The sequence below is a fragment of the Chiloscyllium plagiosum genome, chromosome 5, assembly GCF_004010195.1.
Source record: "Chiloscyllium plagiosum isolate BGI_BamShark_2017 chromosome 5, ASM401019v2, whole genome shotgun sequence".
In the NCBI taxonomy this organism is placed as follows: domain Eukaryota; kingdom Metazoa; phylum Chordata; class Chondrichthyes; order Orectolobiformes; family Hemiscylliidae; genus Chiloscyllium; species Chiloscyllium plagiosum.
Window position 1 is genome coordinate 9096160 of NC_057714.1, and position 24229 is coordinate 9120388.

Sequence of the window (24229 nt, forward strand, 5' to 3'; positions counted from 1 at the left end):
TTAAGGGCGATATTTGTTTTAGAAATATTTTTTCAGAACCGTAGTATAAACAAATTTTCTTGTATTTTCTGGAATTTTTTTCGGTTCCCGCCCGGTATCGTCACCAACTTTGCCGTTGGCGACTTGGCGTCACGTGATAACCGTTCGGCCATTTTGTGTGGCTGAGAGAAGGTTCTAGAAAGTGTTGAGCGGCGTCGGTGGCGGCAGCGTCGAGGAGGCTGTGGATTGCAGCTTGTCTCTTTAATCGTTTTTCTTTAGCTATAACGCCATTTTTAATCGATATAACGTTATTTACGAAGCGCTTGAGTTGAAGTATAGCGTTTTTATTTAAAAATTATTTTTTCGAGCAGGATGGAGGTAAGGGATAGAAGAAATGAGGGTCGGGAGGTGGCGTAGCGTATTTTTTTTTCAGTGTACTATTTTGAAAGGTTGATCTGAAATCCTGTGGCGATAGAAGAAAACGGGGATGCCGCGCTAATAACGGTGGTTAATCGGAGCCCGTTCGCGGACGTAACCCTTTCTGTTGGGAAACACGAGTCGAGTGTAGGTGACATATATTAGGGGTTGAATTTAGATCACTGATATCTGCGCTTCTCGGGTCTCTGTTGTTATTTTACAACACTTTTGTTGTCAGCTTGCCAGTTGATATCCCGAGAAAGACTTGTCCTCCTCCTCCTTAAGAAGTTTGAACGCTCATTAACATTTCAGGGTTGAACCCAATCTTCTAATAAACGGTAATCTCAAACTTTTCTGTAATTTGTGATGAGTTCACTGAACTATCCAGGAGGTTTTAATCTTTCCACTACCAAAAAGTTTCAGCACACGCACTTCTCTGAGCAGGGGAGTCGGTGGAAGGCAAGTACAGAATGAGCATTTCATGTTCTACGCAGTTGTAAGTCATTCTAGAGGCTTTTAAAAAGCCTTGCTGGAGGGTGACAGGAGAGTGTGGGTAATGGTTGCCTTGCAGAGGAAGGATGATTTCAGAAACATCTTGGGAATGTCACTTGATAGGATTAAAAGCATCAACATCATCAAAAAACTACCAAAAGAGAATAAACTGCAAGAGACTAGGAGAAGAAAACAAAAGTAAATTGGAGGGTTTTTTGCATCAAGTATCAGCCTCCATGATGCACTCCTCACTGATCCCTGAGAAGTGCTGACAACATTCACCCAACATGAACAACAATTCCTACTGAAGTTGTTAAATCCATATGGCCAGAGGGCTGAGGTGTGTAGAATTACAACACTATTCTCTTACTGTTGTTTCATTGAACTGTGTAGAAGACCAAAAGTAGAGATGGATGTGTATTTACTGAGTCACATGCCTGCTTCAAGTCCCAATGTAGGACTTGAGTACATCACATTAGACTGGTGCTCCAGTATTACACTGCCAGAAGAACTACCTTTTTGAATGAGATTTTAAACTGAGGTGCTGTCTGCCCTGTCAGGTGTTTGGAAACAAAATCTGGTATTCTCACACAACTATGGAGTTACTCCTGGTTAAAATGCATTCTGTCAAAATCATAAACACCTGGTCATCACATTTTGAGAATTTTGTCTGTAAGTTGATGATCAAATTTCCTGCATTATAATAGTGTTTACTTTTTACATCATGGACTAAAACGTTTTGGGAGATCTGGCAATCTTGAATAACATGATATAAATGCAAATTCTCCTCTGTTTTGTAAAGAGTCTGGGTGCTTTCCATTTGTTTTTTGGAGGGTACTGTATATTAAGCTGCAGATGTATTTGTGGCCCTGAGAGTAAGATATGAGCTTTTACAGTCATGAGAGAGAACAAGAATGGCGGAGAGAGTTTCCCTCGTATTGTGGAAGGAGGGGGTCACCTTGCAATCTGTCGATGTGAAGAGGGGAAGGCAGACACATGCCATGTAAAGAATGGGATAATTTAAATTCACTAATGCTAAGATGGTGGTTTATGATAGCCCACAGACATAATAGTAATATCCCTTGTAATCCAGAATTATATAATTTTAATTCATATGCATGTATGAATTTAAAAATATACTGGATTATCAACAATAACCGTTTGCATTTATTTCCTGTGTGAGAAATAATGTTCTTGGGATTTTATAAAAAGGGATTAGGGCAATACAGATTTGAAAGTGTACAGTGTTGGATTGAGGATGGAAGTTCAGTTTGGTGTTAAATAGAAATAAATTCTGTTCCACCTTGCAATGGCTGGGGTGGATAATTGGTGAGGGAACTGAGTTTTTTTTTTGCAGGGACCAAAGCTTTGGGCTTCAACTTGTTCGGCAGTCTTTGATTTCAGACAATTAAAACTCATCCAGAACTCCATGTCTCAAGGAAGCAGTTTGACTACACATAATTGAGGGAGAGCTCTGTGTTCTCATTTTGATCCCTGAAAGATAGAAGTGCTGGAGTATTTGTAAAATCCCTGAAGTCTTCTGTTTTAAACCTGCTTTTAAAAATCTCGTTATTTTTCCCCACTATTAGAAAATTGCTTTTAAGATATCAAGGGTTGCCCTTCATAAAGGATTTGTCAAAAGGGTTGACTCCATAGGAATTTGTCTTCCTACCTCTCATTCTGTGGTCTTGTGTGGGTGATTTGGAAGGATTTTGACAGCACTGAGAAGCTTGTGACTCTATTTTATAAAGTAAATATTGAAATGTTTACCTTGAAAGGTAATTTTTAGCACTCACTGTTCTCTCACTGATGACAGAATGATTGTACTTTTGTCAGTCATCCTGAAATGCTTCCAAGTGCTTTTGCCCCAGACATACTGTCCTTTGCTGTACAATACAATTTCCATTGAGCTTGCTAAATGTGCGGTTGCCTTGGTATTAAAGGGGACGAATGCCATGTCAAATTAAGCACAATTAAAAATATTTATTTCTCCAGAATAGGGATAAGGAGCAGTATCGCAAGCTGTTTATAGGCGGTCTCAGCTTTAACACAACTGAAGAAAATTTGAGAAGCCATTTTGAGCAATGGGGAAAGCTCACAGATTGTGTGGTAAGTTTTGGAAATGCATATATAGTTTGTTCAAATCGGATTATTGAGACTAAATCATTGGTGCAAAAGAAGGAAAATGACCAGTTTACCTTGTTTAGACAAGTGGTGATGATAAAACTCCTTTCTTAAACTTAGTAATGTCTTCATTCTGAGCATGTGATTTTGCGCAAGAACAATAGATTGCCAACTATAATAGTCAAGAAATTATATGGAAGTAAATTCAGTTTCAAACTTGTGTTTGTACTTAACATTATTGATTATTCAGTACTGAAAAACTGCTTTTTAAGAAATACACAAAAGGCCAGAAACATCTGTTTCTACTGTTTTCCTAATATTCAGCTGCTTTTGCCAAGCAGTTGCCCTGGTGGAAAAAGTTCTGATACGTAGAAGTCAGCAATTGATGACTTGCTTAAAAGGAAGCTCTTGAACTGTGTCTAGATTAGATGATGATCCTGGATTTAGTTAATATACTGGTGTTCAAAACTGGCTTAGTGGTTAGCACTGCTGCCTCCAGCACCAGGTTTTATTCTAACCTTGGCCGATGTCTTTGTGGAGTTTGCACATTCTTCCTGTGTTTCTGCTGGGTGTGCATGTAAGGTGGTTTGGCCATGCTAAATTGCCCATAATGACCAGGGATGTGTAGGATAGGTGGATTAGCCATGGGAAATGGAGAGATAGGGTAGGGGGCAAGTCTGGGTGGGATCATTTGGAGAGTTGGCGTGGACCCGATTAGCCAAATGGCCTGCTTCTACACCATAGAGATTCAATGATTCTAAAATACTTGTTTTTATAATTTTATTCAAGTGTTCCAGTATGAAATTACAAGTAATCAACTTTGCAGGTCATGAGGGATCCTCAGTCCAAGCGATCAAGAGGGTTTGGATTTGTGACATTCTCTACAGCTGAAGAAGTTGATGATGCAATGGCTGCTCGGCCTCATAAAATCGATGGTCGTGTTGTGGAGCCTAAACGAGCAGTTGCAAGAGAAGTAAATTTTTAGTAATAATAGCATTATTATTTCAATGTTTCAAATTTAAAAAGCAACAAGGGACATCTTGTACATTTTCCTGTGCAGTGCATCAATAAGTGAAACTTGCCAAATATGCATTTCATGTTTGCAGCTAAAATAATTTTCTTATTCCTGAATCTCTGGTTGAAAAGAATAGAATGAATTACAAGTTCCCCACTGAAAGAGCTTTCAACAGGAACAGGTGTGGGCCCTATCATAGTCCATCGACCTTGCCCTGGTATTCTCTGTGATCGTGGCTGATCTTGGATTCCATCTTTTCCTCCTGCTCTCCACATAACTTGATTATCTGAGACCAGAAATCTCATATCTGCATTGTGTATTGGAGCAAGCACAACTACCATTGTTAATTCTGGTTGTTTTGTTTTATGTTGGCTGATTGAGGAAGGTTGGCCACGATAGAGATGCTTATGTTGTGTCCATGAGAGAAATGCTAATGTTGCAGTCTCTTCATTTAAGTATTTCCAAAGTACTTTCTTTGGGCCAGTTGCTTTCTGTAGTTTTACATGCCACAAGGGTATCATGTGCTACTAAAACACCAACTCCCTACTAAAATATAGAATTTCATATTGTATTCTGTCAGAGTTGTAGAGTTTGTCATGTTTGTGTATTCCTGCTTTTTGAATTGGACTATTGATGAACAAGGATGTTTGATTATTTAAGTGTGGTCTTCCTTCTTAATTAGACAAAATTTATTCAAGAATCTCCAAACCGCTTTTTCTACATTATTTGTTTCAGACTTGTACTTGCTTACACCTTCCCATTTAAAAAAAACTTTAGCATGCTGTCATTTAACCAGATACTGACAGTAGTTAGGACATATGTAAATCTTAAGTGACTGTGGTGAAATGCCCTTTGAAGTTCAAAGCTCAGAGGTGGTTCTCTGCTTTTCTTTTAAGGTGATGATTGTTTGTTGCTTTTCATTTCCTAGTTTCTCCAAAGTAATGCCTAAGAGTGCCTCACAATAGAAATGATTCCTGTTCTTGATTAGGTAACTTGAATATCCAATTACAGTTGGAAGAATTGAAGATTTTGGATTTTCAGAAAAATGACATTTATTGATGCTGTGGTTGCTTTGGATTAAGTTTGAGAATGTATTTGACAGTGCTTGCACTATTTTTTAGGAATCTGGGAAACCAGGAGCACACCTGACTGTGAAGAAACTATTTGTTGGTGGAATAAAAGATGACACTGATGAACATCACCTCAGAGCATACTTTAAGAACTATGGAAAAATTGAAAGCATTGAAGTAATAACAGACCGCCAAAGTGGGAAGAAGAGAGGTTTTGCGTTTGTATCTTTTGATGACCATGATCCAGTGGACAAAGTAGTCCGTAAGTATCTACACGCGCACACACACACAAACACAGCAGCAGTCTCTACTGAAATTTAATTGGAAACTGAGAAAAGATTGTTTGGTCTGAAAGAATAACATTTTGTGCTTTGAGCTTGGTTAGCAAATAAGGCAATATATCAAGGCATACATAAGTGAAATTAATAATAAAAGGTAAAGTTTGGTCAGTCTTTGAGATACTAAGGAGTACTTTAATTGAATGAAAGGAAGAAAGAAATGGAGATATTTTGAGACAGAATATCAGAGCAAGGAGGTTAGAATGCTAAGATTGTCGTGATATGGCAAAGGTAATAAGGGGATTTCCACAATTTAGAGGTGAGACTTTGAAAGTTAAATACAAAACTTGGAGTCTTAAATTAATAGTTTTGGAGAATGGCACACAACACAGGCATGATTGTAAATAATGTGTGGTCTGAGTTCAGTTTTTAGATTGTGATAACTCAGCACATCTGCTCAAAATAGAATATGCAGGAGAGCTCTGTAAATAGCGGTATTTGAAACTGTATAATCAGATGATTTTATTTGACATATTGGTAGCTTGTATTTGCAATTGCATACTCATGTCAACGTGAAATTTGCCACAGTACCATTTGGCTGTAAACGTGTAACTACTGTTGTAAACTTCTGTTCCAGTTCAAAAATATCATTACGTTAATGGACATAATGCAGAAGTAAGAAAAGCTTTGTCCCGTCAAGAAATATTGGAGGCACAAAGTAACAGGTCAGGACGAGGAGGTATGTATTTTGACCATGTTGAGACATCTTAATCATTTAACGTTTAGAATGGTCTGGTCAAACTTTGTGGGGATCAATTAGTTCAGTTGTCTGGGTGACTGGTTTGCAATGGAGAGTGGGTTCAATTCTCACATTGGCTGAAGTTACCATGAAGGATTCTCCCCAAAATTTCCCCTTCTTAGGTCTGATGACTCTCAGGTTAAATTGCCATCAGTCTTCTCTCTCCCTCTCTCTCTCCCTCACATATGAGACACAGCCCTATGGTCTACTTGGACTATGTCAACTTGTACATTTAAACTTGCAGAAAACTTTTTCCTAAAGTATTTGATCAAAATAGCAAAGCAATTGTTAAAATTTCAGATATAACCTTTTGACCTTGTGATAAGGCTTGTTCAATTAACTCTACTGATTTTGTGAACATTCAGTAACATTAGTTTAAAATAAAATTGACATAATATTGTTATTGACAGGTGGTGGCTTTAGAGGTGACCCTCGTGGAAGTGGCAATTTTCCTATGGGGCGTGGAGGTAACTTCGGAGGTGGCCCAAGTAAGCTTTGGAGATATAATTGTGTATTTTAATGAGCAAATATTTCTTTATTTTAAGATTGTTAAAACTGTCTATTTCCCTAACAGATGGATTTGGTGGTGGCCGTGGTTTTGGCGATGGCCCTGGTTTCAATGGCTTTGGTGGAGGAGGTATTTTTTTAAAACTTTCTCATTGTTTCTCTTCCCATTACCTCTCTCCTCTTAGGCCCTCCATCTTTTGAATATGTTGCTTTCTAACTGGCTAACCATGGATTCCTCTTGCATTTTGCCTGTGTCCTACTCATGAGCTGTTTGATTATGTAAGCAGAGTCTAGATTAGAGTGGTGCTGGAAAAGCACAGCAATTCAGGCAGCATCCGAGGAGCAGTAAAATCGATGTTTCGGGCAAAAGCCCTTCAGGGATTATGTAAGCAAGGTGTTGAAAGAATGCACCTTCTGCACTCATCCATGTCTGTTAGGAGCACTTGCATTGCGGTGTTGGTTGGCTATTTGGTGAAAACTTAGCTGAGATATATCATCTCTTTTAGAGAATAGTGTATGTGAGAGAGGTGGATAGATAGCAAAAACAAAGGATAATATGAGAGATGGTCAATTATGAAATAATGACAGGAAAATAACCACTAAATGAGTGGGACGAAAATGTGTAATATCTGCATGCAACATTAGTGAGAAAGTAGGTGTACCAGAAGATGTGAAATAGATATTAGAAATTATTAGGAAAATAAGAACAGATCTCAAGTTTGTCATCAGGCCCTGAAGGTGTGCTCCCTAAGCTGTGAAGGGGGCTATAATCTCAATTTTTCAACCTTCCTCCACTGTAACTTTGGGCATACAGGGAGTCATTGGATTATGAATGAGTTTTGTTCTTGAGTCTGTTTGCAAGTCAACTTATACACAAATTGGAATAGAATGCTGGACATCATAAAGTAGCCATTCATAAGCTTGGGAAATGTTCGCATGTCCAATCTTTAAAATTGCACTCCTATACTGGATCATTATCGTAAGTCAAACATTCGTAGATTGGGGAAAAACCCTGTGTTACTTCTGGAAAGAAACCAACAAAACAAAATAAAGATCTGTATTTAGTGCGTTTTATACCACCGAAAGACTGTAAAGCACATTTCTGAACTGTAGTTCTGTTGTGGGAAGCTCAGCAAGCACCTTTGCCTGAGTCACATGTTCCAAATTACACTCTGGGGTTTGAGAATAAAAACCTGTAATAACAACTCTGCAGTATTCAGTGAGTGCGATGTTGTTGGAGGTACAGTCAGTTCTTATGTAGTTTTGTTCTAGTGCCATCTTGCGCTAAAGAAAATAGCGCAATAGCTAAGCCATTCAAACTAATGGTGCCAAATATGCATTATGGCCAGTAGAGGTAAGGAATGTTTGTATTTTACAGATCCTGGTCTAAATTCTTCAATCATGTTAAAGCCTATTCACATTGAAGAAACACATTTTAGCAGAACCGACTGTTTCATCTTTCAGATGAGACACTTGAACTGAGACCCCATATGCCTACTTGGGTTGATGTAAAATATTCCGTGGCAATATTTTCAAAAAACATAACTGGTGTTCTGGTCAATATTTGACTGAGATGTTTTGCAGAGTTTTAATGTTGGGTTAACTTACGCTTTTATATTTGTACATAGTTTGGGCTTGAGTATCATTTTCACAGAATCACTGCAAAATTCTTTGCATTTAAAGATGGACTTGAATCTCTTTTTCAACCTCAGTGCTATACCGCCAGTGAAATACTTGTGAATATTCTAACAAAGGCAGTTAGGAGAATTATAATTTAATGAAGTAGCTTAATAAAATGAGCAGATATTTGAGAGATGGAGACTCCAGAAGATGTGAACTATGGGTTGAAAGGCTGGGGTGTATATGTCTGAGTGGATAGATACTGTTGTGATCAAGTAGAAACTTTTAGGGTTTAGGTACATGATTCCATGGATGTGCAAGTGGGGAAAGAAATCTTGCAAACATCTGTGATGGTAGTGAGATATTGGGAGAATTTGTTTTATTTTTAAAATTTATCAGGTCAGTGTTTCATTCCAACAGCTAGATAAGGCTTTAAAACATGGAATCCTTTATAGGAGAATTAGATCAATATTGGAAAAAGGAAAATATAGAGGAACAAGGACAATAATGAAAAACAATTGCAGAATGATCACCTAAATAGTCCTTTGTATTATAAACTTGTGCTGTTTTGCCATCTTCTGTCCACATTCCCCACAAAAAGACTTACTTTTTGTTGTCAGTTGTGACAGTTCAATTACTGCCAACTCAGATTGGGTACTTTGGCACTGACTGTGGAAAACCTAACTCTTTTTAAGGACGTTATTCTGTGGATCAACCTACTGACCCATATGTTTTTTAGTTGAGGCAGAAATGAAGACCATTTAAATTCCAGGAATATACAGTGTTGCATATAAAGTGAAAACTGGAGAAATTAGACATTTCTAATCATTAAGACATAAAATATTTAATTTAGCTTTATCATTTCTTGGTTGGGAAATTTGAAAAGCAGAGATTCCTCATGTTAAAATACATTCTCACTTTCTCAAATTCTGTTCAAATTGAATTGTCAAAAGGACACCACTTTTGTCTACTTTGTGATTTCTAGGGTTTTTGCAATTTTGAAATGTCTTGAATTAGAAAAACTTAAATTGGCAATATTGATAGCAAAAAAAAATTAGAAGTCCAATTGGAAAAGTTGTTCAAACGTGGCTGAAGGCACCATTTGTCTAAAGGAAGCAACTTGTATGGCTGGCAGAAATACTGAAAATGGGATGTGGCAATTAATTGCTAAGAAACTGCTAGTTTTCGTAAAACAGTTTTTCATTGATATTCAAAAGCACAGCTTTAGCTTTTGTATGTACTGTTCACACCCAGCTCTACTTCACCTTCCTTTAATCCCTCTGCTAGTGTGACATTCAGTATTGAATGAGTGGAAATGTTCCCCAGTCAAATTTTCGGGCAAAGGAAGTCGCTGTTGCAGCTCTGGACTGTTTCCTAGCTTCTGACTGTCTTGTTCTCCCTGGTAATAGGCTAAACCAGTCTGTTTGCAACTTGATGTTACGTTTTGTCCCAAGATGAGTTTCCAGGCACGTCACAGCATTGTCTATGTTGGCCTCTAACTTTGCTACATATTTCAGCTCATCTGTTAAAACACTCATTCCTGCCTTGCACTTTTTAGGCTTGACTATTCCAATAATTTCTTTACTAGTCCTCTCTCATAAAATTTAGATAAATTTGATAAAATTAAGGTCAGCCAAAATACTTTTGATGTCTCCCCTCCCTTGTGTTCAGTGACCTTCATTGGTTGTGCAAGATCTTTATTTTTAAAATGCTTATCTTCGGGGATTTCAAAATCCTGTCCCAGAGCCCACTTTATCTCTATATGCTCTGTCCGTACAAATTTTGACTTATCATCTCCCCCATCTTAAGTTGCTCGATCTTTGCTAGCTGTGTCTTCAGTAGACAGGTCATAAGCTCCAGAGTACACTCCTCATATCATTTTTGCTGCCTAGCTGCTCTGCATGCTTCCTTTTTAAGATGTATAAAAGTATTGTCTGACATGACATCTATTGTGTATTGTATAATGCTCTTATGAAGCACATCGTGACATTATATTGCATGACTTACTTCTACTTATATTTGTATAATGCCTATAAAAATAATGTGTTAAACTAGTTGGATTCGTAACAGATTGTAAGACTTCTGTTAAGGTGCTCAACAAGAATTTCTGGATCAAAAATCTTGAAAATAATCCATTCACTTGGATTGGGATTGGTTAACAGGAAATAGATTAGTCTTTTGTTTTAACAGAATACCTAGTGGAGTACCTCAAATGTTTCGGCCTCAGCTGTTTACAACTTTTCACTCACTTAAATTAGTCTGGTTGTAATGTATCCAGGGTTATGTTATTGCAAAGCTACATATAGAAGTAAGCTGTGAAGTTTGTGAATGGACAGGTGGAATTTAAGATGGGGGGGGAGGAAACAGGAAATAGTAGGTTGTTCTACCTAAAAAAGAGTGGCACAAAAAGATGACCAGTTTGAATCCTGAAGTTGAAGGATTATTTTGTAACGATATTGTTATAAGCTCCTTAAGATTTTAGAAGAATGAAAGGTGAAACACAGGAAATCTTTAAAGGACTTGATAGGGGTAAATGCTGAGAGTATATTTGCCCCACTAGAAGGATCATCTTAGAATATTCTAGATGCTGTCTATTCAAGACTGAAATGAAGAGAAATCCTTCTTGGTCAAAGGGTTGTGAATCTTGGGAGTCCCACTTCACAGTTCTGTGAATGCTCAGTTTGAGTATATTCAAGTTAAGAATCAGTTCATTTTTGCTCACTAAGTGCAGGATAGGAAGATAGTCATGTTATTGAATATCAGAACAGGCCTATGTCAATTGAGCATCTGGTCATGTTGTCATCTGAACAGCAAATTGTCAAAGTGGAAGTCCTATGTTTGGTTCACATCCATATTTGTGATTTAGATTAGATTCCCTACAGTGTGGAAACGGGCCCTTCGGCCCAACCAGTCCACACAGACCTTCCGAAGAGTAACTCGCCCAGACCCATTTCCCTCTACCTAATGCACCTAACCGTATGGGCAATTTAGCATGGCCAATTCACCTAACCTGCACATCTTTGGATCGTGGAAGGAAAACTGAGCACCTCGAGGAAACCCACGCAAACATGGGGAGAATGTGCAAACTCCACACAAACAGTCTCCCAAGGCTGGAATTGAACCTGGGCCCCTGGCGCTGTGAGGCAGAAGTGCTAACCATTGTGCCTTCATGATGTGTAGAAAAATAATTTTTCAGAGACCTAGGTTCAGTTCCCATCTCAGGCGACTGTCTATCTGGAATTTGCACATGCTCCCCATGTCTGCGTGGATTTCCTCCGGGTGCTCCAGTTTCCTCCCACAGTCCAAAGATATGCAGGTTAGGTAAATTAGCCATGCTAAATTGCCCATAGTGTTAGGTGTAGGAGAATGGGTCTGGGTGGGTGCGCTTCGGCGGGTCAGTGTGGACTTGTTGGGCCGAAGGGCCTGTTTCCACACAAAGTAATCTAATCTAGTCAGTCTAGTTTATGAGAACGTCAGGTCATATTCTTTGAGGCTTTAAACTTAAACATTGTAGAATTTTCAAAGGTGTTTACAGTAAGTGTTAAATGTACAATTAAATGTAAAATAATTGCATTTTTTCATGTTTGTGCCTTTGTCTTTGTTTGATTTCAAACCTACATTCACTTCCTTTGGAAATATGTTTAACGAACAGATTCGGCTGTGAGTTTTGTATCATTTTGCCTTGTGATTCCACACAATGCAGTGAGAATTAGAACTGATTTGAATGAGATATTCAGTATGTGTTTTATGTTTCCAGGTGGTAACTTTGGAGGACCGGGGTTTGGAGGTCCAGGATTCGGTGGAGGATTTGGTAACCATGGTGGTGGCTATGATGGCGGTGGAAATTATGGTGGTGAGTACCTTGCTGCTAAGAAATTCGACAAACCTTTATGAAACTATTATGAATTACATGGTATTGGGGCAGACATTATGACAATTATTGCAGCCTTAAGTGCATTGAAATGCACACATTTTTGTACAGAATGGTAATGAAAGCCAGTTTCTCTAGTTTGTTCAAATAGCATTGTCAACTATTTAATTTGGCTGCTTGAAGCTGAAAAATTGCCATATCTGAGGAAGGATATGTAAGGTAGGAAAAAATGTAGGAGTGGTTGGAGAAAGGGTTGTACTTGAGTCACCTTTATTCCTATAGATGGATGGAAAAGGACCTGATATGAAATTATTTGAAGGAGGTAAAATTATAGTCCTGAAACAAAAGTTGAAGAACCTCTATTCAAATGCACATTTTTGAACTCCAAGCAAACACAAGGCTAGCTTTACTACTTGGAATTAATACAAGTCAGATGCTTGCTTATTCCCATCAAAAATCCATTTATCTGTAAACTTATTTAGCTGGAGGGTGATCCAGGGCAGTTCTGCTCCAAAGCTTTCTGTTGTGGGATGGCACTTCTGGGATATAGTTGATTGCAGATGTTGAGGCTGGGATGAAGAAGGACAACAAATATTTTTGTAACCACCAATCCTGAGTGCCATGTAATTTGTTTTTTTTTTTGGAATGATCTAATTGTATACATGAAAGCTTGCCAAAACAAAATCGCATATTGGTGCTTGAGTTTTGATTTGCTTATCGCTGTATAATTTATTCAGTTGGTCAAAAGTATTTTGGTGTATCTTAAACTCTGTTTGTGTATGTCTGTGAAGCAGGCATTATTTTCCATGGATAATTAGTTGGAAGGAGTTAGTAAGCTGCTCCCTTGCAGTTGTGTGGTGTCATATATCGATTTAGTGATTTTTTTTTTTGCAGCAGAATTAAACAAACAGTGATATTTTTCCCAAGTTGGGTGGTGTGTGACTTGAGGGTCTTGCAGATGGCGCACATGTATACTGTTGCTCTCGTGAATCGAAAGAAACTGTCAGGTTGCTTGTAAATGCTATGCATAGAGTTGAGTGCAACACTGATGATTGATTGCAAGTCAAGTAGGCTGGGTTTTTTTTCTTTTCTGGTGCTGAGCAATTTGTGGTGTTAGTACTACACTTCTCCAAGTAAATGTTATTACCTGTAGAATTCCAAGTCTCTGACCTAAGTTTCAGCACAGTATTTGTGATCTATCTGGTTAAGTTTCTGGTTGCTAATGCTATTGAATGTCAAACCTCTGCATAGAGTAGATTCCCTTGTTGGAAATACTCATTATCTGGCACTTGTGTCATGCAAATGTTGATTACCACTTATCAACCCAAGCTTCAACCTCGTCACAGTCTTGCTGCATGCAGGCAAATGCTACTGCGTTTTCTGAACATTGCAAATGGACCTTCACTTCATCTCTGACATCAATTATTTATTTGTAACAAGGCTGCAGTGATGCCTTCAGCCAAATGATCTTGTCAGATATTGTGTGAACTGTATGTTTGTTGAGTAATCACTGACCACTATGTGCCCTTTAGGACTCGAATATTTTATTCAGCAGTAGTGTTAACAGCTTACTCCAAGTGAAGGTCCTCACTTTGAGTACATTCTAGCTACCGTTGGCACTCAAAATGTAAGAACATCGATTCCTTAAATGAGGGGCAATAATACCTGACATCAAAGGTTTCTTCCACTGTTTGACTCAAGGCCATGACACTTCAACATGGAGTCAATGTTGAGGATGCTAATGGTGTGTCCAATCATTTGCAAACTAGTATAGACCTTTGGTAGGTCTGACCTGTTGGTGGAATAGGAGGCACTTCAAGATGATGATGGAGGAAACCTGTCTGGAAAGGAAACCATGTCAGGCTTTTACTTGCTTAGTCATTGTGGCATATGTTCTCTGATGTTAGAATTTTCAGGATCAGGTTAGCTGGCTGTTAGTTTGTGCCTGGTGTACCCTTTGTGCTTGGTGCTTAGATTGATAACAAGTGGTCTGTTTTTTATTCTTAGACTTTTTTTTCCAGAGTTGGGTATGTCATGTTATAGGGCCATTCAAGTCAATTTTAAGGATCTGGAGTTTCATATAGGCCAGATTGGGAAGGGTGCCATAATTTCTTCCATAAATTCTTAGGGAAGCAAATTGTTGGAAAAAATAATCGTAGTCTCATGGTCAATGCATTTGTCACTTGTTAATTTTCCACGTTCAATTAATTAACTCTTAAGTTACCCATCTGCTATAATGAAATTTGGACACCTGTCTACGGTTCCAGGACTTTGAGTAGAACAGCAAAATATCATTCCCTTTTAATGTGAGGAGAAGTGAAACTGGATTTGTGGTTGTCAAATTTAAAATTTTAGTAATAGCGAAGGGTTCCTATGGTGGCATAGATTATGTAGGATTTAAATAACTGACCTGGTGATCTGTATTTTATGTCCTAGGAAATTTTGGAGGAGGTGGGAACTACAATGATTTTGGGAACTACCATCATCAGAACTCTAATTTTGGACCAATGAAAGGTGGAAACTATGGAGGAAGAAATATGGGTGGACCGTATGGAGGTATATTTTTAGTTAATGTATGGCAGAAATCAGTGTAGAGGTGGTTTAAATAATTCATTATCTTAAGAATATTGAGTACTTGCTTTAACTTACACCCTAGTCAAGCAGCAATGTATTACTGTTAGGAAGCTAAAACTTTGAACACTTTTTTGACTTTTAAGTATTGTCAGTATTCCTGGGCAGATAGGGTAAGACTTCTATTAGAGCAACATGCTTTGATTCCAACCACAAGCATATTTGAATTTTGCTGCGATTCAAACATGGACCTGATGAAACAGCCTCCATTTATGGATTTGTAGTATTTCCTTTTGCCACCTCTGGAGTGTTAATAGTTTTATGTTGAAGAGATGTGTCTGATCATTTTACAAGTTTAGTTTGTTCATGTTCCTTGTTGTCTCTCCATATTTCTGACATCATAAATTATTGGTAGTTTCGTGAGGGAGAAGTGATTCTTGACAGATGAATGTGAAGAGTTAAGTGGCTGGAGAAAATTGGTCTGATGGGGAGATTACAGCTGAGGCAGTCATGATGTCAACCATTGTTCACAATTCAATTGGCATCACTAAACAGCAATCAGGAATGAAAATATCATTGATCTGTTTTTCTTCATGTCCCACTCTATTCTTGTCCTTACAGGACAACATATTGATGAACGTGCACTTCTTTCCTTGTCTAACATAATGCAAAAGGAATCAAAACAAAATACTCTGGTTGCTAGAAATCTGAACCAAACAGAAAATGCTGACAGGTTTGGCAGCAAATGTGGAGAGAAAAACAGAATTAGCTTTTTGAGTGCAATATGACTTAAAAGGAATCCTCTGTTCCACCAACATTTTATTTAGTGGGAAAAAATGTTAGGCTAAATGATTAAGTTAATGTGATCTGCATTTAAAACTCAAATATGTTCTCATTTTTAAAATAAAGAAATCATGTATAGTGAAGAATCCTAGCAAAGTGGATAGGATTTTGTTGATAGAGATCCTACAGTGACATGGCAGGTCTTCTGATTTATCCTTTTGAAAGTGATGAGGTCAAGAGGCTACTCTTTAAAGTTAAGGTCTCCCATTTAGGATTAACATTTTTACAGAGTTGAGAGTTTTGGAGTACTACAGAAAATGATGGAAATGGGGTCACTAAATATTGTTACAAAGGCTGTCTTGTTAGTCAACCATCTATGGTTATTGGCGTAGGCAGGAATATGGGATGGAAGCTATGATCAGATCTTCCAAATCTTGTTGAATGGCAAAGCATACGAGATGATCAAAATGCTCCAACTCCATGTGCTTTACAAATACCAGGTAATCAATAAAGCTACTAGTATTCTGGGGATGTCTTGACCTTTCAGAATGGAACCTTTATGGAGGAGCTGATTTTATTTTGTGATTGTATTCTGATAGAAACAATTCGGAGTTTTCTAGTTTGTTAATGATAAACCTCCACTTCCATAACATTTACTCAAGGTAGGGGGCAACTAGATTTTTTTTTAAAATTGGATCAAGCCTATGTAGTCATTAGAGCTAATTAAAGTTAAGGATCACAACTTAACCATAAATGCAATAATGGTTGAAGTAGACTATATTGTAGACTGAAGGGAGGAAGGGTTTTTCTTTTTTAAAAAGGAATGGTACATATAGATCCGAACATGCTTTTAAGATTGGCTGAGAAGTTGAACATTAATATTCCAGTTGCTGTCTTTAACTATGGCCACCAAACTTGTTTTTTTCATTGTTTTCTTGTATACAGGTTACTCATTGTCACTTTCTTTTTGATAACATAATTTCTTAAAATCTTAACAATGGATGTTATTCATTTGACAGTCTGAAATTGTTTAAAATATTTTGGAATTTTGTTCATTGTTATGGCTAGTCCCTGGTCAAGGGCCCTGAATTTATTATGGTTCCCGATGAGATACCCTAAATATCAAATGCTCAATTGAGCAGCATCGAACTAACTGTCCTTTATTCATCCACCTCCACAGTTGGTTGCAAAAAGGTTAATTTAATTAGGAATGCCATCCCTTGTGGCTTCCTTTCTAAAAGACCACATGAAGTTATGGTTTAGAGGAGCCAATTTAACCAGATTCTCTGGCGTTGATTAAAAGGTTAGTTTATTAGTAACTATGTATGAGAAGAAAGAAAGAAGCAACAAATTTGCATCAGAAATGAGTGGTGAATCTAATAAAGGTAAAAATGAAAAAGAAATGTAAGGATTGGCTAGAGTTCCATGAAGAGTAGATGATAGGATGTTGCAGCCATTACATTTGGTGATACTGGTCTTGCAAATATCAGTAGGGGCATGAATAATTGAGATACTTGACTTTACATCTCAACTGAAATTCTTTGAAACTGTTTTCTCTCGATTGTTGGCTTACAGCAATCAGACAGTACGTTTCCTTTTTACGTGGAGTGTGCTGGTGTTTAATTGCTGGCCTCGAGCTGTGACCTTCATAACAAATTAGTTCAGTGACATAACATAAATCATGTTTTTTAACTTGGGCTTTGTGAATTCATGTTTTTCAACTCGTGTTCCCAGTCTAGAATATAACCAAAAAATATAATCTCCTGTTGAGAGGAGGTAATTAGATTGCCTTGCATTTCTGCCATTTGAAGTCTTTTTCCCCAACAGACAGTGAATTTTATGCTTAAAGTTACTTACCAGCCAGGCTTTAACTTGAAATTTTTATTTTATAAAGAAGTATTGCTTGAAAGCTGAGTGTGCCCATGTATAATTTAGAGTTCTTTTCAAAAGACTTGGATATTATTAAGTATTTGACTTGTGTTTTTTTGGTAAAGCTTGAGTTTAATCCTATTCAACTGTAAATTCTTGAAATGTTTGTGAAATTTCAAGTCACTCAGTTCCTTAGCAACTAAACCAAAAGTAGACATTATTCTGCTATGACCGACCTAGGTTTTCTTTTAAGGGCCTATTGAAGGCATTGCTTTTTAAATCCAACATATTTAAACATTGTTGATAATTCGTAATATATTATTGTGTACCAATGGACAAATGACAGTGAAAGTAAAGAATTCCAGGCTAGTGTTCTTTACATGGGGCAAATGATTTTCACAAGGTAATTGTCAGCAAAATCCCATTGAGATTTTTATCATTGAATGAATGATTTTGAATTTTGACTGTACCAAAGGCAAAATGAATGCGGAATATTGAATAATTTTAAAATTTTGCATTTTGTCTGAAATGAAATTGTATTGATCCAATTTTATATAACCTTGATCCCAGGGAATTATGGTGGTGGATTTGGTGGACGTAACAGATATTAATTCAGCAAAACCCATTCCAAGGGTAAGTATGTGATCTGTTTATACTACTACTGAATTTAACTCTGTGTATAGTACTGGTAGCGAAGATTTAAATTTTTTTTTGTAAATCTGTTGCATGTTTGAATCCTGAAACCCTGAAGTTTCAAGTAATTTGAACTTTTATCTCCTTTGTATGCTTATTCCACAATGCACAACTATTCATAATTGTAGCAGGTTGTCTGGGGAAGAATATAGCCACAGTTTAATTAAGTAACTTTATTTCTGGAAATAAAGGTTCATTTGACATACATTCTTAAGGGTTTTGTACCATTTCAATGTTAAATAGATGGTAAAATTGGATTTTTATGATTAACTGCTTACTGTTTACCTCTATTTTATTGTAACAGGCATCACTATATAAATAGGGGAGGATGAGAGCCCAGAGTTTACAGGACAGCTGCAGGTTATTCTCTCAGCAAAATTTTAAGGAAAAAATTATCTCAGCGGAACATAAGTCAGTGAGATGACGGAAGACTCCAGAGCACAGGCAGAGAAAACCATTTTGTCAATTCTTGGGATTGTTTAATTGAGCGGACTCTTGATGTGGAGAAAGGACTGTAAAGATGCCTTGGAGACAGATTTCTAGTTTTTTAAAAAAAAATTCTTTGCTGTAGTATCTTTATAGTGTTCTTCTTAAGTTGCAATGTGGAATTGTTATGAGTTTGAGGGGATTTTTTGACATTTTAAATATTCCTAGATGCACTGAGAATTTTGAGAGCTATGAACCAGGATCATGGAGTTATAATATTCAGCCTTTCTATGTTAAATATCTGCAGTGTGTAGAGTTTGGAAAATGTTGTATGTCCACAGTAACTTTAATAAAATCCCAAAAAAAAGAAAAGGGGGTGTGTAATTGTTTTCTTAGGTAGATTTGTTATGGGTGGGTGAAATATTCAGTGTTTGACACAGCTAGGAAAATGCAAGGACTACTAATCAGACAAAAGGTGCAGAGATGAATCTTCAAGTCCTCAATTTAAAAACTGTTAGAACTGAGTTGTTTCTACAAGAATCAAAATCTTTAGATCCTGTAGATACAGCAGCTACTTCATCGGCCAGGAAAGGCGTGATCCGACGTTAAACAGCAAATGGTTTACACTTTCAAGAAAACAGGTCTAGCGCAAGAAGTCTGGACAAAGGAGCCTAATATCAGCCAGCATCCTTATAAAGTGAGCGGTATTCATGCAACAAAAGCTTTAACTGCAGTAAATTTAAAGAGGAGGCCAACGAAAACAGATCTATCTTGTAGAGCAGAATAGAGCTAAGCATCAGTTAAACCTCATCATGTAGGTAAGATATTATTTAATTGTTTTTTACTTTTACAGAAGTGAAGAGGTGTCAATACAATAATAGCTCAAAGCAATATAGTGGATTGTTTGTTTTTTATATTTTAAGTATGTTCTGTAGTACCACATCTTTGGTGTGTAGGAATTTATATACACCAGATTTCTTTTGTGCAAGGTTAAAACTGACACAAAGCTAAAAACGTGTAGTATCTTTGTGCCTAACTGTTTACCTTTTCTGTGCTATTTAAGGTTATAGTATCTGAAGTTGATTGGGTGTTGATTGTCCATTGGATCTTAAACTGAGAGCTGCCAGACTTCATTCCACATGTGATCAGAACCATCCTCAGCCAGCATCTGACCTCTATCGACTGGTCTGAGCTGCACTGGAACTGAAATCACAGTGGAGAAGGCAGTGATCTAAGCTATAAGCTACATGATCAGTTTTGTTCGCTACAGAAGTAGGTAAGTGTACAGAGCTCTGAGCAATATGTGGTGATTTGAATGTAGCATTCAGTGACCAGTGAATTGATGAACATGGCACTGAAGGGGTTCAGCATGTCAGAATTGAAAACATCTAATTAATACTTGCCAATTTAATGAGACAAAGTTGGAAGATCACTAACCAGGCAAAGTATATGGAAAAAAATCTTTGTAATGAAAATATTGCTTTTGTTTTAAAAGTTGACATTTAATATAGATGACTGCTACTTAAGCAAATTTTAGTTCATGTTAATTTTCAGAAGTCTGATTTTAACTTTAATAAATGCACATTGTTGCTCCATTAGCTCAGGTGTCAAGCAGACACCGTATTTCACATCATTGACTAAATAATTGAATGTTTATATTAAGCTGTCTTTCAGTAGTAGATTCCCTCCTTAGAAACTGGCTCTGCATTTAATAATGTGTGCCTGATTGAGGTTAGTTCTGGATAGTTAGTTTTAATAAAATTTAAGCAGATCGGAAAATGTCTGTAGAAACAAATGCAGTACCCTAGTTCAGTCAACAAAATACAGATCAGTTAACTTTACAGCCCCCAAGTTGCTTTATTGCTGGCAAAAGTGCTGAATATTTCAGGTTTCAGTGCTTTTCATTTGTATTTTTGAGTAATGTTAGCGCTCAAATTCCTCCAACAAAAGTTGTGTAGTTTCCAAACCTCTGCTCCTCTCTCTAATATGTTCTTTTGCAGAAGTAGTTGTCCTTTTTATCTACTTTCCTACTTCAAAGTGCCAGGCTTCTATATTCCCTATATGTATCTAGCAGATGGTTGCCTAGAAATGAGGCTCTAAGGGACAAAATATGTGAGGATCTGTAAGTAATCTGATTTAATAAATTGATTTATGTAAAACTTTTAATTTTACTGGTTGATTGCTAGGTAGTTATGGGATATGCAGTAATGTGCAGAGGCAATCTAAGCTAGTAAATGAGCAGTTATGGCAAATAGCTTGTTTTCTAAATGGCAATTTTGTAAACAGGGTATCCTTCAATCTAAAAGAAGTCGATAGCATTGTGGTTTGAGGTTTACAAGTATCTTTTGAAACTTGTTGAACCCCATTTCTTGTTTCATAGGCCCTTTGATAAGTTCCTTGATACCTTTGAGACAGTGGTCTTGTGGTAATTTCACCAAACTAGTAATCTAGAACTGTGGCTAAGGTTCTGAGCTCATGGGTTGAAACAGCAGGTGATGAAATTTGAATTTAATGCAAATCTGGAATAAAAAGCCTAATGGTGAACTAAGTCATCGTTGCTTGTTAAAAATGCTCCTGGCCTACATGTCACTCCATACTCATAATAGTGTGGTTAAGTTAACTTAGTGGGTAATAAATCTTTAGCCAGCAATGCCCATGTGTCATGAACAAATTTTAAAAAGCAAGGAGTGAAGAGTGAGTGAGAATGTGGAGAAATCAGATCTTCCATGATCTTATTAAATAAGGGCAGGCCAAAGTGGCTAAGTGGCCGCTCCTCCTAATTTACATGTTTGTATGTTTCATAGTTTATTTTGGGTAGTGAAGCCTTATAAAGAGAGTATGATCTTTATGCATTCAAGTTTGATATGTTCACTTTGAGGATTGGCTGATGACTTGAGGAGCAGCACTTAGTGGAGTGAGCTGTAAAGCATACATGTCTGGCTAGTGAGTTCGAATAAATTCAGTTGTAAAAGTATTCCCTCCTGCCTTATTTTCTAACTTAGACTAGATTTTCATGATCACAGCTAGCTTACTGAAGAATGGCCTGAGACTCTTGATCTTGTTAACCAGTGATCCCTGTTGGACCTGTTCCAATAGTGGATATTGGAGTAAGAGATTCAGGCCTGATTAGGATAGTTTGTGTTTTAATCTCCATGAAGGAAGTTAATAACAGGAATAGATGTATCGACTCATGGTTCTGCTGTGCCATAATCGTCAGCATCCACTTGCCCACCTGATTTCCCTGTATTCCACTATGCTTTGTATCCAAAAGCCGAGCAATCTCAATCTCCACCATAACTGAACCATCCACATTCCTCTGGTTGGAGAATTCGTATAATTCACAACCTTTCTGACTGAAGAAATTTCTCTAATGTTTGTTATCCAAGTTTTGCGCCCTGAAGTTGCTTAATTTCTGTTCATTTCTATGAAATGTGAAGCTTACGTTTTGGATTGTGATAATATTTTTCTCCCTTTCTAGGAGCTGATACGGAATTCAATGGATTGTGGATGTTTTGGATTGTGGATGTTTTTTGCCAAGGATGCTGAGTTCAGTAAATTGATAGTTTTTCATTCATGACAGGTTTAAAAGGTAGTTTTGACCAGAGCTCCAGTTTACTTAATGCTAAAATCCAAAGGATGTTTCAATTCACTGTTATTGCTGCTCATTTATTAACTGGCACTTTTGGAGCCTGTTTGGATGAAAATGTTCAGAATTCATTATAACCTTGTGAAGAAAGCAGTATTGGAAATAGCATGTTTAGTTTCCAGAGTATAATGTTGAGGATTGAAAGGTAAGCTTAAGACTAAGGTTAGGAAGTCTTTGCAGCAGGCAGTGTTTCAAATGGGCTCAGCTCCTGAATAGAATAGTGGTGATAACAGCCTCAAAGAGCCAGTTGAATGCCATTAGTTTGCTTTAGTGTGCAATTTACACAAAACCTACTTATACAGTCACAACTCAAAGTGGGTTGTGTGAATGTGAACTCTGAGAACCTCAGTTAAGCAAAAGAAATTTATTAAAAGTGAATTGAAATTTTTCTGTTGCAATCTACCTCAAATATTTAATCACAGCAACAGAAAGTCTGAAGTTGATGTGAAATTGAGAACTATATTTAAAGAAAATTAAATGATGGAAATGCAATATTTTATTGGTGATGGACTCCAAGCACATTTTTAAAAAAAAAACTGCTCATGCATTGAGATTGGTGTAATAAGCCACCTGTTACAGATACTAATTTCTGTTGGCTTATTTTCCTTGATACGCATATTTTCATGCGTAAGCTGAATGTCCAGTTTTCCATGTCATTTGGCTTTGTTTCAAGAGCTAGTGCTATGATTCAGTAAAATACATAAAGTTTCCATTGTTGGTCATTACACATTATTTGAAAATCTTAGAATCTGCTGTCTGGGTTCAATGGCACAGGCATAGTGAATTTTAAAGCCATTATATTGCATAAGGGAGAACAACGGATCTGAGAAATAAAACAAGGTAAACAAGTGGGTGTTTTTTAATCAGAAATGACCATTGCCACATGTGAAAATAAATTGTAACTTGTCAGTTCTACTTTACCTTGGTTTTAAGTGTTACTGATTTTAGTAGATTAATGCTGCTGCATATAGATTCTATAGGCAGTGCTAAAGTTCATAAACTGCACTGAAACAAAATAAAATTGCTTTCAGTCAGAATGGTAAACAGAAGTGGTTCATATTTGGATTGCAGAGGATCCAGCTTAGAGGCTGGTGTAGAAGGTGTTTTGTCAACTTGGGCACAAAATTGTGTTCTAAGTTTGGGGTGCAGTGTGTACATTGATTCCATAAATAACAGTTCTTTCAAACTTGTGACTGGAATCATAAGATCAAGACACAGAAGTATTCCAACCCTCCTTTAAAATCATGGTTTCATCAAAATGTACTACGTGTAAAATATTAAGTTAACTATGGAGTCAGAAACAGACAACATTCTTGGCTGTTGCTTAAATTTGCTTAACTAAATGTTGGAGAGTAAGGTTCTGTCTTAACAAGCTAAAGGTGTTATGTTATTAAGATCTTGCCATTCTTTAGATGGACATAAATATGATTAGTCACACAAGTAGCATCTGAAATGTCATTCAGGAGCCTGAGTTCAGCCAAGACAAATATAAATATTTTTATATGCTATTATTAAGTAGCTACCTAATTAATACAACTAGGTAAAGGCAAGACTGGGTTTTATTAGAAACTTTGTTGCTACATTAGCACTTAGTGTAAACTACAGACTTTCTATGATTTAGCTGGAGTTGTAATTTTTAGATAAATTATATAAATCTCAATCTGAAGTGTTCAGAATTTGATATTCCTGTAAAAGAACAGAACTGTTTACCCTTAATGCTGCCTGCAGAGTAGGAGTTGAGCAAGAGTTCCTAGAATGTCGACAGGCTAGTGAGTGCATGAGGGAGACAATATGTGGCAGCTTGCTAAGTACAGAGGAACCTTGATTATCCAGCGTTCGAATAACCGAATTTCAGATGATCTGAACAAGATTGCAAGATCCCAATGCATGGCTAACTGTTATCCAACATTTGATTAACGGAACAAAATACTCCCCATCCGTGTCCTTTCGATGAACAAGGTTCCTGTAGTGGAATGGATCCAGTCATGAAAGCTGACAAGGGAACATTTTTTTAACATGGTGTATTTGCATCCTTGTTCAATGGATGGATATTAAAGATGTGAACCTAC

At 37.1% G+C, this 24229-nt stretch overlaps 1 protein-coding gene across 8 annotated transcripts; it reads left to right on the forward strand.

Moving 5' to 3' along the window:
* The first annotated feature begins 156 nt into the window (after positions 1 to 156).
* On the forward strand, positions 157 to 24229 carry LOC122549706 (heterogeneous nuclear ribonucleoproteins A2/B1-like). Of its 8 annotated transcripts, none has more exons than XM_043689573.1 (14): positions 157 to 357; positions 2884 to 2997; positions 3839 to 3985; positions 5149 to 5359; positions 6013 to 6114; positions 6585 to 6662; positions 6749 to 6811; positions 12059 to 12154; positions 14609 to 14728; positions 17966 to 18028; positions 18393 to 19332; positions 19578 to 19790; positions 20515 to 20636; positions 21993 to 24229. In XM_043689573.1, the coding sequence occupies exons 1-10, from the start codon at positions 352 to 354 to the stop codon at positions 18004 to 18006; spliced, it is 978 nt and encodes a 325-aa protein (XP_043545508.1). In that variant the 5' UTR covers positions 157 to 351; the 3' UTR covers positions 18007 to 18028; positions 18393 to 19332; positions 19578 to 19790; positions 20515 to 20636; positions 21993 to 24229. The 8 variants fall into 8 exon arrangements, with proteins under 8 accessions (XP_043545508.1, XP_043545509.1, XP_043545506.1 ...); XM_043689574.1 differs by having other exon boundaries at positions 20553 to 20636; XM_043689579.1 differs by adding an exon at positions 1012 to 1228 and having other exon boundaries at positions 159 to 357; positions 19578 to 20636.